At 38.3% G+C, this 17,594-nt stretch overlaps 1 protein-coding gene across 1 annotated transcript; it reads right to left on the minus strand.

Annotated features, from left to right (window-relative positions):
* Positions 1-454: 454 nt before the first annotated feature.
* LOC128318801 (butyrophilin subfamily 1 member A1-like) lies at positions 455-9,946 on the minus strand. Its single transcript, XM_053236717.1, has 6 exons — positions 9,861-9,946; positions 9,034-9,117; positions 8,568-8,915; positions 7,851-8,165; positions 5,349-5,381; positions 455-5,136 (listed from the first exon to the last, which is right to left on the minus strand). Exons 2-6 carry the CDS (start codon positions 9,077-9,079, stop codon positions 5,060-5,062), a joined length of 819 nt encoding a protein of 272 aa, XP_053092692.1. The 5' UTR covers positions 9,080-9,117; positions 9,861-9,946; the 3' UTR covers positions 455-5,059.
* Positions 9,947-17,594: the final 7,648 nt, after the last annotated feature.

Genomic DNA, 17,594 nt, shown 5'->3' on the forward strand with positions numbered 1-17,594 from the left:
AGGCAGAATAAAACATGGAGACGCAGGTATTTATTCTCAAATACAAAAATACTTTATTACAACACAATACAGTAACACAATATCAGCTTCACTTAAAGAGGTATACACCTAAACATCACATCTGAACACACATTACACTAAAGACAACTTCACAGAGCTGCGGCCTCAACTACAGGGCAGACTGGGCAAAGAGAGAATTGTTCTCCCTATTCACACCCCACACACACACACACACACACACACACACACACACACACACACACACATATACACACATACACACACACACACACACATGTATCAGCAGAAAATCACTGTGCACACTGCAAGGCACAGCATCCAGTGAAAAGACAGCCTCACTCCCTTTTCATTTAAATTATCTCTACAGAGGCCTGCAGCTCCTAGAAGGAAAAGAAAAAAAAAAAAACCACACACACACACACACACACACACACACAAAATAGTAGCCCTGTTGCAGATAACAAATATAAACAATATAAACAATATAATAGTGTTCCAAGTTGACCATACAAAGAAAGAAACAACTGAACTGTTGAACTGAATGATGGCTGATTGTTTTTCTCATTTGTTTGACCCAATCACACTGCTCCAATACACAAAGAAGAAAGCAATATTTTAATATTAAACTGAATGATCAGCTGGTGTATTAAATACAAAAAGAAAAAAAAAAACAAAAGTTTCCACGACCAGGGCTAACACACAGGAACAAACACATGATGTGCTCGATGCAGACCACTAGGAGCAAAGAACCTGCACTTCATCCTGCAAACCATGCAGACAGTGGATACGGTTTAAAATAATGATATTCAATGTTATAAAAAAAGAAGGAAACACTAAGAAACACTAACCTACCGTTAACAAAATGGCCGCAGGACTCTGGTTATAACAGGATTCTCAATTACTCAGCTTACATTCAACAGCCGATACACTGTTGCACTAATCAAACAAAATACAAACCTGACGAAAGGCAGATGCGATCAGATGAAGAGCACTAAACCGGCAGGAATGTTATCACCCACTTTTCAAACAATGAAGCCAATCCGGAAGAGCAGACAGCAAAATGTACCAGAGCAGTCACAGCAGCTTCCCACAAGCACAGGCCAGGAAACAAGGCAATATCCCCGGAAATGAGGCATACCTGAGCGCTCTCCCTCTCTCTCTGTATATATATATATATATATAATGATAATATTATTAATGACATCACGAGTGTTACAGTAACAGCCATCCCCGCAGCAACTCGGGCAGTTAGGCTTTAGGCCAGCATGCCACACCTATATCATTCTGTTTTATTATTATTATTATTATTATTATTATTATTTACTTTCTGTCTTTTTTTAGTCTATTTAAATTAACAGAGAATAAAATATAGCACTTGAGGTTCTGGAGAAAGATTATACAGTTGATCAACAAGACAAACTGAAACTCTTCAGACTTTTAATGTTCTAATAATCTGGAATTTTTCCTCACTTGGTTGCTTCATTTTTAAAGTACAAGTACAGCACTATATTATGGCTAAATCTCTTTTATATTCGTGGTTTAAATGAAAAGGTTTAGTTGCTGGACCAAGGCCAGGTAGATAGTAAAAGATCTCAGCCATCCACACAATGGACTCTTCTCTCTGTTGCAGTCAGGGAAGCACTTCCTCTCCCTGAAGGCCAACACAGAGAGAATGAGGAGGAGCTTCTTCCCACAGGCCATTCTGTCCCTCAGCCAGGACTGGAGCTTCAACTAGAGCTTGGACTTGTTTGCACAACACCCACGCCACGTCCATCCTGTTAATAAACCCGTATTACCCCGTATTTATAAATACTTATTACATATGTTAGCAAGTTCACTGCAACCACCTCAGCCCGACGTTGCATAGCATTGTGTTACACATAAACTGCACATATCTGAACTTCCTAATATATTCCATACTGTTGCTGCCATCTATCTTTTATATCTCATATTACATTATTTTTTCCCTTCCTACTTGTATACAAGTAAATTCTGGTTTATTCTATTTTTATGCCACGGACAGTCATAAAAAAGTATCTCATTGCATGTTGTACAGTGTACCATGCTGTGTGTGTGACCAGTAAAATTTGAATCTGAATTTGAATATATTCTCCACTCAGATAATCAGATCTTTGTGTCAGGGCTAAATATTTTAAAACTGAAATTAATTAAAAATCTATATTGGAGTGGTCGTAGAATGGATGTAGGATGTAAATGATGAATGAGTTCATATCAATGCAGTGTGGATGATAAAAATATTTCAGATAGCAAGTCACTTCCCAAATATGTTACTGAGAGACATTTTAATGAAAAAGAATAGAGAATAGAGATGAATTTTCTATTCTTACATAAAAATACGAGTCAGAACCTGAGCAGTGTGTATGCGCAACACTAAAAGGACTTATAAGACTTGTACACTTTCCTGTTTAATCCTGCAGATCAGGCCTTTCTCTGTACTTTACTGAGATCTCTGTGTCACTGTGTGTTTGTGTTTCAGATAATCATAATCACGAGTCAGGTCATTCATCTGAGCTTCCTGATCCCGAGCAGTCTGCAGGATCTGGACTCTTCTGGATTACTGTGTGTGTTCAATCTCTGTTCTTATAAACATTATCTGCATGTGTGTGTTCTGTTCCAGGAACTAAGGTGAGAACTTTAACCCAATTCACAATCACTATGTAGATCCACTATCACTTATTTATGATCATTGTGTGTGTGTGTGTGTGGATTGAATTCTCTTTTCTTTCAGACAAGTGTGTTAGCAGCAGTGACTCAAATGAGAGGGTAGCTCACACACTCCTGATTAATCCTAGTTAACAGAGTCAGAAACTAATCAGCTCCATTATTAGTTAAACTGCACTGCTACAAGCTGGTTTAAGTCTAATTACAACATTTATTAGCCAACCACACACACATCAAATGCCCATGAAAATGAGCATATCTGTGAAAAAATGCTAATTTTCTTTTATAGCCAATGATAAAATGTATCAGTATTTGTGTATAAACAGTTATTTACTGATAACTGAGCTCATATATAAGTTTCATGGTGATAGAAGATGATATAGTGGGAAGTTTTAGTTTCAAACCTGAATGTTAATGGTGGATGTCATTGTAATGTTATATTCTGAGAGGTGTGGTTAAATAAATCAATGACAAAATGACAATGTAAATCATTCTGTAACTGTCAGAGGTAAAGCTGTAACTTCAAGATTTCTGACTTCTTCAGGACAGAGGAGATATTTGCTTTGCGGTTTTGCAGTAACATGACAAGCTGAGTTTTTTTTTTTTTTGTCTTATTAATTTCGATACAGAAAAAAGAGAAGCTGGTGACCTTTTTTGCCACATGTGCTGTGGATTCCAGGTAACACAGGATGTAAACTATGTAAACTGAAGTCCTCTGTGACAAATAACACTGCACATTGCTGCTACAGCTACAAGTAACAAGTTACAGCAGCAAACTTTCTAAACTTGTCCAGTGTACTTCCTAAAAGTGTACAGAACTGTATGTTTCAGCTTCAGCTCAGAGATGGAGAAGTGAATGAGAGAGTGATAAAACAGGCTAAAAGACTGAAAGAGGATAAACTAATAAACCAACAGTACCAGGAAGGTTAACGGGTGCATTAACCGAATTTTGCTGTATTGTTAATAAAGAAATTCCATACAACTACCTCAACATGTATTTGCAGATTGTCACACTGTCTTAATTAAGATGTTCATTAAGGTGTTAGTCATTGCTGGTCATTGTGGGATTCAGTTTACTCATTGATGAACATCTGATTAGATCTGTCATGACTCTGACTGTTAGACCAGGAGAAAACATCACTGCACTGTAACATCTCCTCCATCTCCTGAGATGGGCTAGTACCATCAGCGATCAACGATGAGCTCACATATCAGTCACGAAAGAAAAGCTTAATAAAGTGATGGCTGTGAATTACAACAAAGATCCCGAACACTTCCAGCCACTTATTCAGAGTTCAACCGCCTGCCTAATATTGTGTAGGTCCTGACCTGTCGAGGCATGGACTCCATAAGACCTCTGAAGGTGTGCTGTGGTATCTGGCACCGAGATCTTAGCAGCAGATCCTTTAAGTCCTGTAAGTTACAAGGTGGGGCACGCCTGTTTGATCAAAGGTGCAGGCTCTTTTTTGGTATCTTGAATAGTGCAGTCTACAACAGGGGGCAGAACGCTCTCTTACAAAGCCCCACGGTTATGGGACAGCCTTCCAATTAGTGTTCTGGATTCAGACACAGTATCAGTGTTTGAAAAAGGCACAGATCTGGAGGGCTTAAGGGCATAGAATGTTTTGGTAAACTGGGATATTTGGATGCTGTCGCCCTCACCATTTCTGTAAAGTTGCTTTGTGACAAGGTCCATTGTTAAAAGCGCTATAAAAATAAAATTTAATTTAATTGAACTGAATTGATTTGGTTTTCCAGCAACCTGACATGCATGATTGCTGGGTCTGTTCCCTAGCTTGGTCACCAAGTTAAAACACACCTGAAATGCCTCAGGCACCTTGTACGCTCAGAGCACTTATCATAATGCAGGCTTCATTCCACACTTAAGAACGCTTTATGAACACACTCCTTGAACTTTACTGGTTAATTTACACTGTGGAGTAAATTAAAGTTGTGTATTTGGGTCAGTGTAAAGAAGCTGGCACCTGCTCAAAGGCAGTGAAATAAGAATCAGTGGAGACCAAATAAATGCCTCCAAATCAAATCAACACCTTTAGACACTACTCTCATCTGCACTAAAAAGTATAACCAATATATAAAAAAACAGACAAAGCAGACAGGAGAAGCCAACAACTGTTAGGAGCTATGATTGTATGATGCTCTTGGTCATACCGAGTCTTTCTCACGTGCTGATATTGTGGTGTTTCAGCATCACAGCTTTATGTGGGTCAGAAATGTTCTCATGAACCTCACAGTTGTTCACTTGTTGACAATGTAGATGAAAGACACTGAAATCTTCCTTGTTTCTTTTTCCTAAATCAGTCTCTGTACTCAGAGAGATCACGCTGATGTTTCCTCAACGTGAGAAGAGAAAACACATAAAGAGGGAAAGGATGAAGATCAGCAGGTGAGGCCAATTTATTCCAGCTTCACCTGGAGACAGACAGAAAAGATTTATTCTAAACATTCTTGAATAAAATCTTAAAATGAGATCTGGGTAGAAACGTGATAAACCTTTTATCTGACAAAATGACAAGATAAGAAATATAAACGGAGATTTAGAGGGTTAATGAGCCATATAATAATTATTAGAACAACAAATAAAACTGTTTTGTAGTAAATCTTTACATTTGATATTTACTCACCTGATGGCTCCTCTTCCCTCTTTTCAGGATTTTCTTTGGAGGAAAAAGAAAAACAAGAATTTTAGAAACATTCCATTGTTCACTTTTCTCTCCTCTACAGTTATAAATATATTTACTTCATAACTGCAGGAGCATCGAAAGTCTTACAAATAATACAGTCCTGTGTTTCTCCCAGTGCTATCCTGCATTTTCATTCTGTTTTATCTAATTCTCTTCATTTCCAGTTTTTTTTCTGCCCATCTGAACCCTATAAATCCTGACACATACAAAAAGTTCAGAAAAATTCCGAGTTTTAAAAATTAAAAATATAATTGGTCCCAGTGTGTAACAAAAATCATTTTCAAAGTTTAAATTTTTGTTGTGTCATATTTCATGTCAGTTTTTTAAATGATTTTCTCAAGGTAATTTTTCCCCACAGTACAGAGTACTGAAATTACTACTAGGCTAGAGCAATAGGTTATCAGTAAGTTTATCTTAGTTTATACTAAAATCAACCAGAAAAAAATGCATTTCTGTCTAAAATCCGAGTCAACACACAATAATAAATTACACATATAAGATCTAATACTATTGTTTTAATTATAGATATATATGAATATTGTGTTTACTATTCATATTTAAATAGAAATGTATAAATACTGCATTTAGTGTGACTACATAGAATCAATTTATTAATAAATACACATCATTCATTTACAAAAAAAAAAAAAAAAAAAACCCTCATAAGACTGATTTTACTCCTGTCATGGATTTCTCAAATTGAGCAATCTTTCACTGGAAAATGAACACGTCTCAGTCACATGCAGGCAATAAACATGTGACATATTTGGATTTCACTGAAGAGCCACTAGAGGACACCAAACACATGCTAACGAGTAAACAACAATCTTTAGCAATCTCTGCTGCACAGATAAATGTAAAAAATTGACAGATATTAGGGATGTCCTGATCTGATACTTTTATATTTTCATGAATAATACACACTAAGGCCAGATATACTTGAGCTCAAATAAATCTGCATTAAGAAAACCAGCTATCTTCACAGCTATACTTTAAATGTTCTTATTTATTTTTTCAGATTTCTTGTGTTGTCCCTCAAAATAACGTGACCCCATTGCATGTCTATTTCTCACACATCGTGTCCATCCTGATGGTTCTCATCATTTGGAAGTAACTCGCTGCTGCTGAGGATGGCCTTCAACATGGACAGTCTAAAGATACATGCGATTACTGTGGATGGTAACACTTAGAAACCATGAAGATGTCTTAGGACTACAATTGCTATGATAGCTTTAGGACTGCAATTCCCATGAACAGTTTTGCACTCAAGTCTCCATCAGTGAACAGTTGGTAACTTCAACAAACCAGACTTCATTTGAAAACTGTAATGAATTTTCTGGTTACACAATTGCACTTTCTGACCATTTAGCACACAGTTATAGAAAGGATTTATTTATAATCACACTATCCAGTGTCACCTAGATGAGGATGGGTTCCCTTTTGAGTCTGGTTCCTCTCACAGTTTCTTCCTCATGTCGTCTCAGGGAGTTTTTCCTCACCACCGTTGCCTCTGGCTCGCTCATTAGGGATAAATTTATAGATTTAAAATTTATATTCTGAATTTATATAGTTCTGTAAAGCTGCTTTGTGACAGTGTCCATTATTAAAAACACTATACAAATAAAATTGAATTGAATTGAATATTCAACATCTCCTCGGTTGCCTGAGTTACATGCTCAGCTGTATGAGAACCTCAAAACTGACTAGCATACAACGCTGCACATTTTAAATTAAAACTGGAGTCTATCCAGAGTGCAGTAATTCTAAGCAACGGCATTAGGCGAACATCTAAAGTCCAAATGTCAGTAGTAAAACTGACTGCAGTCACATCTGCAACACAATCTCGTAGGTGGTCATGAACATTATTGTAAAGCTCCAGTATGGCAGTGAAATGTAGTGTTGAGACAGGCGACGTACTGCAGCTCCAAAAGCTCCAGAAGGCGACGAAAACCTCTGTTCACTACAACAGAGACTGGCTGGTCATATAGAGCAATAAATTCAGCTAAACTCTCTGTAATTTCTCTTGCCTTGTTGTTGTTTAGAGGAAGCGTCTCTTTGAAAACATCCTCCAGTGTTTGTTGCTTTGGTGAAGGATTTTTCTTGAGTGACCTGCGGGAACTCTCTGTATTCCTTCAAATGTTGTATCATATTGGTTGTGTTTAAAGCTCCTCTGTTGCTTGTATTGGCATTTCATACAGTGCATGTGGCTGTTGTGCTGTTTTCCGTTTCTACGTTAAAATAGTTCCACAGTGAAGATGTTTTACTGTTGGAGCGCTTCTGATAACGTGCTCCACTGCTGCAAGTTGTGAAAGTTGTGGACTTATAAAACTGACATTAACATTAAATGTGCTGTTAAAGTGAGCTTAGTACCTTTCCAGGCATTTTAAACTTTGTGTACTGATGTGTGTCATATTCAGTATCGTCTGAGACTAATCCACTTACTGTAGACTGAGAGTTCAACTTTCTGGACCAAGACAGATTTCTTTGTGTGTGTCACTACCATGGAGCTTCTGTAGACAGCAGCATCAGTAGCACTGACGTTCTTCAACACCAGGGAACAGATTCCTTTAAGCAGCTCATCCTCAGGAACGTCCACACGACCCTCATATCCCTCACCCTGAAATGACTCTTTACCCTTTCGCTCAAACACAGTCTGGGAATCGATATACCACTCAACGTGAGGTGTTTGGATGGGCAGATCGCTCCATTCACACGGCAGGACAACTGTGGAACCCACTTGAGCAGATATCTGAAAAGCTGCAGAGACGCAGAAAAACCTTTTAGGAAATGATCTTATGTTAGGAACATTATGTTTTTATTTATTTTATAGAAACTAAATCCATACAGCTGCTGAACCATAAGACAGAAAGGAAGCAGATATAACCCTAGGAATTTTCCAGATTCTTTACTTTCATGCAAAAAGACACAGATGTAGTAGTATAATGTTGTGGGTTGACTAATTTGAATTTTAGATGTTAATTCTTGAATATACAACAAAACAGTTTTGTGGTAAAGAAGATTTTTTGATATTTAATCTGCTGTTAAAAAATTACATTATTTAGAAAAAAAATAATAAATAAAAAAAAAATAGTGCTCTGTTATCTGATATGCTATGACTTCTATAATTAGTCAATATTTTACATTGCATAATTTACTTACCATCAACTGAGAGTTTAACCCTGCTGATATCTTGCATTTTGTCTGTGTTAGTTCTGTCCACGTGTTCCACCACAAAGGATCTATAGGCACCGTCATCAGTGATTCTGACGTTCTTCAACACCAGGGAACAGTTTCCTTTACGCAGCTCGTTTTCAGGAATGTCCACACGTCCTTCATATCCTGGGTCTATTTGCGTACCACCACTGCTTCGCTCAAACACAAACCCAACATCGTTGTGCCATCGAACACGTGGTGTTTTGGTGAACACATTTCTCAGGTTACATGGCAGGACGACTGTGGAACCCACTCGAGCTGATACAGTAATGTGTGAATCTGCACTGATGGAGTCTGTAGAGGGAAACATTACAATCTACATGATCTGTAGCATTTTATTTAATTTGTAGTATATTTTAGTCAATGATAGGACACTTATGTCTTGTTAGTCTTATGGAACCTGATCACTCACCCACACAGGCAGCGACCCATAAGATGTAAATACAAAGGAGGGTCATGATGCCTGTAAGACTCTTGCTGAGTGTCTGCAGATTTTCTGAAACAAACAAATGCAAGTTATAACAAAAGTGACTTTACAGCTAACTGATTTCACACATAGTTGTAGTGATGTTACACTTTTACTACACATATGAGTCATGATTAGTCAAAATGACATTTAAGAGCATGTTCATCTACATCCGGTGATTTCAGCGCTCTTTTAAGATTATTACTCATCACTGTGCGAGACCCCAGTAAACTCTATTCTGAATTCTATAACACACTGTGTGATAGTGTGTGTTCTCCATGTCAGATTATATGATAAAAATCCTCTAAAGACAGACCTATGACTAAACAAAATTACTATATTCTTCATATATCAACCATAACAATAAGGAAATCGGCTCGTGCAGAAAACAGGTGCGCAAACACAAACAAGTGCTCAGTGTATTAGTGACAATTTTATGTCCTGACAAAACAACAAATCACTCTTATTTAAAATCCCACGTTTCTATACATTAACCATGTTTAAGCTTTAACTGTCACCTCTGTAGCGCAAAACTGCGCATAGCTTTTACTTCCTCTTTCCCATGAGGGTGAGGGTCAGACAGCTGTGCTGTACAGATTTGGGAGAGAATTTGCACTGCGGATCTGAAATTACTGAGTATGTCACTCCATCTCTAACACCTACCTAGAGTTCATTTTTATGCTATTTATCCTCAAGTTAATGTTTCATAGACAGTTGACTGGGAAGTTGATTTGAGGTTTGAACAAGCAGGATGAACATGGAGGCGTGTTTACCCTTTAACGCTCTTAACGTTCTCAGTGTGCGTCAGGGTTGTGTAGGGTTCTGGTGCTTTCCGTCTAACACAATGTCTGAATCTGTGACGTAGTTCCTGTTTAACGTAGTTCCTGTTTAGACGTAGTTCCTGGTTTTAAATCTTTGCTGGGAGTTTCCCGCCTGTGTCGGTGTTTAAACTGTACTGTTTCTCTTTTTGCCATCAGTAATTTTGCACTATCATTTTCTACTTTTGTATTTTTCACTTTCTCTTTCTGAAGCATTTTCATTTTCTCTAAGAAAGATTGTTTTTTTTTGTCTAAAGACAGCAAGTGGAGGCCATCCACATCAGATCTGTCTAAAATAATCTCCACAAAGATTTGTCTAAGGTACATTAAACACAAACATTCAGCTTGTTCAGTGTGTTGAGTGCAGGATGTTCAGTCATTCTTAAAAGAACAGTCAATCTACTATAAAATACTCACTTCAAATGATTAACTATTATGCTCTAATGGGGGAATGTACAGTGGTGCATGGGGAAGTATTGTTAGCTTACAGCACCTAGTGAACTATTTAACTGCACATAACACTTTGGTCGTTGGAGTTCTTCTCCCAGCCAGATGGGGAGAAGAATATATATGTTCATATATATATAAAAAAAAAAGTGAAGTGACCAAGTATGGTGACCCATATTCGGAATTTGTGCTCTGTATTTAACCCATCCAAGTGCGCACACAGTCTTTTTTTTTTTTTTTTTTTGCGGCACCCGGGGAGCAGTTGGGGGTTCGGTGCCTTGCTCAGGGGTCTCACCTCAGTCGTGGCATTGAGAGCACTGGTCATTCACTCCCCGCACCTACAATCCCTGCCGGACCTGAGACTCAAACCCACGACCTTCAGGTTGCAAGTCCAACTCTCTAACCATTAGGTTAGACCTAGCCACGACTGCCCCCATATAAAGCCTATTCTTGTGGGGTGTAAGATAAGTGGTACAGAAAATGGATGGATGAAACAAATAAATTAAGAACACAAAAATTTTCTTTTCTTAAGTTTTGTCATAAAAAAAATTTTATCTTCCAAAATAATGTGAGCTCCAGTAATCTTAAAGAAAACCTTAAAGTCACCCCGGAACAATTTATTTCAAATACAATCAAAGAAGAGATGATGAATACTCTCGTCATTCAAATTACAAAACACACATGTAAAATCAATATCTTTCTTAAATCTTTTTATGACATGGTTTACTGAGTAAATACAGTGAATAATTTTAAATGAAAACTCTCGAATCTTATTAGTGAGACAATATCTCCTAGAAACCATGAAAGCTCCCTCCCATTTAATATCCTGAAAACATGAATTCCAAAAACTATTAGCTGGGGATACCCTAAATGAATAACACATTTGTCTAAGGAAACTATTGTTCCATTTTATTAAAATCAATATTACTTGTACCATCTAACTTTAAACTTTGAAGTCAAGATTCATATTTAATTCAACAATATCAGCAACACGGAACAGCTGAAGAAGTCCAGAAGGTATAACATCAAAGACAATTGCATATTCCTTAGCAGATATTGGAAGTTTGTATCTATCTAAAAATTTTGTATATGAAAGTAGATAACCGTTATGGTGAAAAACTGTCACCAATAAAACATTATTTCTAAACCAATATTTTAAAAAAGCGTTTTATTTTTATATTTAATATCTTTATTATTCTAAATCAAAGATCTACATTGGCACAATCGTCTACATATTTTACTTCTTGGCCGTCGACTGTGACTGACATCACTTCCAAATACAAACACTCCCCATAGTAAACTCCCACCCCCAACACTGACTGACAGGATTCTGTGCAAGGCATTGGAAATGCAAATGCAAAGGGAATTGTGATTCCATTTGAATTTTGACAGGCTCCATACGCGACACCAAGGAAGTGAAATAGGAACAGGGTAATTGCTATTTCGATATGACAGGGTTATAACTCGTAAGACGTGGGAAATGTAATTGCACATGGACTTGCTTTTCCATTTGAAATTTGGCAGACATTGTACATCCGTGTAAACAAAAGTGCAAACGGTAATATGCGATTTGCATTTTCATTTGAATTATGTCACAATTTATGCGTCCACAAACGGAAAACGCAATTGCAAAGACAATTTCCAATTCGTTTTGAAAATAGTCTGGAAAATACCTCCATAATAAATAATATCTGAGGTAGCCATTGTAGTCCATGGCTCTGTTAAGCCATAACCATTAAAACTAGTCACACTGTCCTTGTCAATACTAGCCTGACGCTTATACCTACAGTCAGGTCCATAAATATTGGGACAGTGACACAGTTTTGGTAATTTTGCCTCTGTACACCACCACAGTGGATTTGAAATGAAGCAGTCAAGATGTGACTGAAGTGTAGACTTTCAGCTTTAATTCAAGGGGTTTAACAAAAATATTGCATTAACCGTTTAGGAATTACAGCCATTTTTTACAGAGTTCCTCCATTTTCACAGGCTCAAAAGTAATGGGACAAACTAATATAATCATAAATATTAGGATTATTTTTATTACTTGGAGGTAAATCCTTTGCAGTCAATGACTACCTGAAGTCTGGACCCCATGGACATCACCAAATGCTGAGTTTCCTCCCTTGAGATGATTTGCCAGGTCTTTACTGCAGCCATCTTCAGTTGCTGCTTGTTTGTGGGTCATTCTGCCTTCAGATTTGTCTTCAGTAAGTGAAAAGCAGCTCAGTTGGGTTGAGGTCAGGTGACTGACTCGGCCATTTAAGAACATTTAATTTCCAAGCTCTTGGGCTGCTTTCACAGTATGTTTTGGGTTGTTATCCATCTGTACTGTGAAGAACTGTCCTATCAGTTTTGCAGCATTTGACTGAATCTGAGCAGAAAGTATAGCTCTGTACACTTCAGATTTCATCCTGCTACTTCTATCAACAGTCACATTATCAATAAACCCCAGTGACCCAGTTCCATTGGCAGCCAAACATGCCCATACCATAACACTGCCTCCACATGTTTGACGGATGATGTGGTATGCTTTGGATCATGAGCCCTTCCTTTCCTTCTCCATACTTTTCTCTTCCCATCATTCTGGTACAAGTTAATCTTGCATCAGAACTGGTCAGGCTTTTTTTAGAGGTTTTTTAGCAAAGTCTAATCTGGCCTTTGTGTTCTTGAGTGTTACCAGCGGTTTGCATCTTGAGGTAAACCGTCTGTATTTACATTCATGAAGGTGGCTCTTGATTGTAGACTTTGACAATGATAGGCCTACCTCCTCCAGAGTGTTCCTGACTTGGCTAGATGTTGTGAAGGGGTTGTTCTTCAATAAGAAAAGAATTCTGCAATCATCCACTGTAGTTGTTTTCTGTGGTCTCCCAGGCCTTTTGGTGTTGCTGAGCTCACCAGTGCATTCCTTCTTTTTAAGAATGTACCAAATTGTTGATTTGGCCAATCCTAAAGTTTCTGCTATCTCTCTGATAGGTCTGTTTTTGTTTTTCAGCCTAATGATGGCCTCCTTCACTTGCATCAACACCTCTTTGGACGGCATATTGAGAGTTCCCATGAACAGCTACCAAATGCAAATTCAACACTTGGAATCAGCTCCAGACCTTTTATCTCCTTAATTTATCATGATATAAGGAGGAAACAGGCCACAGCTGGCCATGGAACTGCTTATCAGTCAATTGTCCCATTACTTTTGAGCCTGTGAAAATGGAGGAACTCTGTAAAAAATGGCTGTAATTCCTAAACGGTTAATGCAATATTTTTGTTAAACCCCTTGAATTAAAGCTGAAAGTCTACACTTCAGTCACATCTTGACTGCTTCATTTCAAATCCACTGTGGTGGTGTACAGAGGCAAAATTACCAAAACTGTGTCACTGTCCCAATATTTATGGACCTGACTGTATGTCGATAAGTCAAGTCTTATTTATCAAGGTCAAGGGTTGTCCATGGATTGTCAGTAAATACAGATACTTCTGGTAATACTGTTGCTGGGTAACAATAACCAGACCATTTAAAGTTTGGAGGAAAGTCATAAAAAGCATTTGTACCACATACCCATAAAGTCATTATGCAATATAAACAAAATTTATTAACCAATCAACTGAAATTGAAATTGGTCTAGGTTTAAAATATTCACTCTTACAATTAGAAACACCAAACAAATAAGCAAGGAAGATAATGTATGTGGATGAATGCAGTGAAGTTTAATTAGTCAAATTCTTCTTTTTTGGCTGCAGCATTGGTTCCTCTCTGTGTGGGTGCGCTCTTGAGCTTTCACTTCTTGTTCTTGGTTACACAAGATGGATCAACCTTCCTGCAGTGTGAGGTATGAATCCATATCTCTCTCTCTCAGCAACTTGGACAGCAGATGGGGTTGTTAGCATCACCTGCCAGGTTCTGTCCCACTTTGGTTTATGCCATGCTTTCCTGCGGTAACTCTTGCCTACAATCCAGTAACCAAGCTTTAGGGAGTGTAGGGGACCCTCAGCACCTATTGGCAATGATGCCTTGACCTGTAATCGATAGACTGAAGAGCTTTGCACAATCCACTTGTGTATTTTATCATATAGTCATCTATTTGTTGCCGAGATCCTTGACCATACCTGTAAGAAGAAAGATTAGGGATTGGAAGTGTAAAACCACACAAAACTTCCATTGGGCTTAATCCTGTTTGGTGACTTTGTCTGCCCCTGATGTACATAAGGACAATTGGCAGGGCTTGCACCCAATTTAGACCTGTGTCTGCCATTACCTTTGACAACTATTGCTTAATGGTCTGATTCAAACGTTCCACTGCCCCTTTGGATTGAGGATGATAGGCACAATGCGTTTTTAGATCAATGCCTAGTGCGTTTGAAAGATGCTGAATTAATTTGTTCACAAAATGTCCACCAACAAATTTTTTTCCGAATACAAATTACACAGGATTTGCAAAAATTGTCTGGAAATACTGAACAGCCAGGTTGCAAACCAATTTATGTTTACTGCTGCCAGCATGCCCCCATTTGTGCTGGATGTCTGACCACATCACACCAGTGGAGGGATCTTTAATCCAGTTAGATTTCCAACATTGCAGTTCTTTAGCTGTTGCACATTGTTGTAATTTAACAGGATCATCAGGGTTTGTCAATGAAAAATCATCACAGTTGACATGTTCAGGATCTGTGCACTGGTACATCTGCAGTGCTGGTAGGGAAGAATGTAACGCTGTTTCCTTTGCTACTGAATCAGCATGAGCATTATCTGTGGAAACAGGATCAGAGTTATTAGTATGAGCCTTACATCTACAAACAGCAATTGAAGATGGGAGTGTAATTGCATCCAATAAATCGGCAATCAGTGTCAGGTTGATCAGTTAAGACTGCACATGGTTTAGACATAATGTCCAAATCAGTCAAACAGTCATGGGGTACCCATTCCAGCACATTTGGTAATAAAGTGGCTGGATTCAATGGGTTGCAGTGATAAATAGTAACATTGGCCAAAGTATTCAAGATGTTTTGAAGTGTTAACACACGAGCATTTTATAAATGAGTAGTGTGAGCTGATGTCAAAATTTGGTGCACTTGATGTGGTACATAAACATCCAATTTGTGGATTGCTACAAGATCAGAACTGGACAGGACAGCTTCGCCCGTAGCTGCCAATGATCTCACACACAAAGGGTGATCTTGAATCACTGGGTCCAAATGCTTAGAATAATATGCAACAGTAATTAACCATGCCAAGCCAACTCATCACCTGTCGTTTTGTTGTGGGCTTTGGTGAATTGAGGATGCTAGCAATCCTATCTGAGTCAGTTTGTCAATTTGCCAGATGTTAGGACATGTCCCAAATATTTACTTTAGGTTGGACCAACTGCATTTTAGATTTGAAACATTTTATGGCCGTTCTCAGCTAAGAATATTAACAGCACTTTGGTGTCCAATTCCCTACTCTCAGAGTAGAGGAGTAGATCTATATAACTTATGAGAGTGCTGCCCCCTGGTGGCTGAATTTATTCTAAGTTTCTTTGTAGCTCTTGAGAGAATTATTTGTGCACAGGGATACTGAAAAATGCATTTGCCAAATCAATAACAGAGAAAAACTGGAATTTGGAGGCATATTTGACAAAATATTAGACAGATTTGTAACAATTGGAGCTGACATTTACATTTACATTTATGGCATTTGGCAGATGCCCTTATCCAGAGCAACTTACAGAAGTCCTCTGAGGTCTCTATCAGTAAATACATTCTGATACTGGTTCGCTAGGTTATGGACTAAGAATACTATCAGTCAAAAAAACTCTGTTGGGGAGGTGATATAGTAAAAAGCACACAGACAACACAAAGATTTTTTTAAGTGTTAATTTAAGTACTTTAAGAAGAGGTACAGTACTGTGCAAAAGTCTTAGGCACCCTATTTTATTCAGTACAAACTTTGTTATACATTTTTATTTTATGACTTCTACATTATCTAGTCACTACAAAAACATTTTAGATTTCCAAACATTGGTTTTCAGCACAAAATTAAATGTTACACAAAAAATGTTTGTATGTCAGTAAAGAAAGCAGCATATTACATAAGAGACACTTTTCAGACAAAAAACATAATGAAGGCTGCTGGGTTTCGCTGCAGAAATAAGAAGCGAGTCGACAGTCAAAGTCTCCAGAAGAACTGTGGCTGCTTCTGCAAGATGCTCAGTAACACTTCCAGCTAATTTCCTTATAAAACTACACACACTGCACCTGAGACTAATTTTTTTTAATGCAAAAGATTGTCACACCAAATATTGACTTTGTTTCAATTTTTACTGTTTACTGTAGAAACATTTAGTTTCATTATTTTTGAAGGCAGCTTTGCTCTACAGCATTTCTTTGCATGTGCCCAAGACTTTTGCACAGTACTGGTTTTAGTGTTCAGTCGTTGTTTGAAGACTGCCAGTGATTCAGCTGTTCAGACATCTAGGGGAAGGTCATTCTACCACCTAGCTGCCAGAATAGAGGAGAGTCTTGATGTATGCCTCCCTTGTACCCTGAGAGATGGTGGGACCAGTCGAGCAGTGCTAGAGGATCGTGGGTGCTGGTCCGTTTTTGGGTTTGTAGGCAAGCATCAGTGTGTTAAATCTGATGTGGGCAGCTACAGGAAGCCAGTGGCGAGAACGTCACAATGGTTTGGTGTGGGAGAACTTAGGAAGGTTGAAAACCAGTCGTGCAGCTGCATTCTGGATCAGTTGCAGAGGCTGAGTGGCGCTCAGAGGCAGACCTGCCAGGAGTGAGTTGCAGTAGTCCTGTCTTGAAATGACAAGGGACTGAACAAGCACCTGAGTGCCCTGTGTGGATAGAAATGGATGAACCCTTCTGATGTTGTAAAGGAGAAATCAACATGAGTGTGTTAGCAATGTGAGAGGAAAAGGACAGATGATTGTCCATAGTTACCCCAAGGTTGCGTGCAGTAACCGAAGGTGAGATGAGAGAGTTGTCCAGGGAGATCGCAAGATCCTGACATGGGGATGAATCACCTGGGATGAACAGCAGTTCAGTTTTGCTGGGATTAAATTTCTGCTGGATTCAGATGTCTGCCAGACTTGCTGAAATCTGAGTGGAAACATGAGTGTTTGAGGGAGGGAAGGAGAGGATGAGTCGAGTTCATGTGAGGATATGACCACACCAAGAGATTGAGTATAAAGGGAAAACAGAAGAGAACCAAGTACTGAGCCTTGTGGGACACCAGTGGAGGTAGGAAGCAAACCATTGTCA

The sequence above is a fragment of the Pangasianodon hypophthalmus genome, chromosome 9 (assembly GCF_027358585.1).
Source record: "Pangasianodon hypophthalmus isolate fPanHyp1 chromosome 9, fPanHyp1.pri, whole genome shotgun sequence".
In the NCBI taxonomy this organism is placed as follows: domain Eukaryota; kingdom Metazoa; phylum Chordata; class Actinopteri; order Siluriformes; family Pangasiidae; genus Pangasianodon; species Pangasianodon hypophthalmus.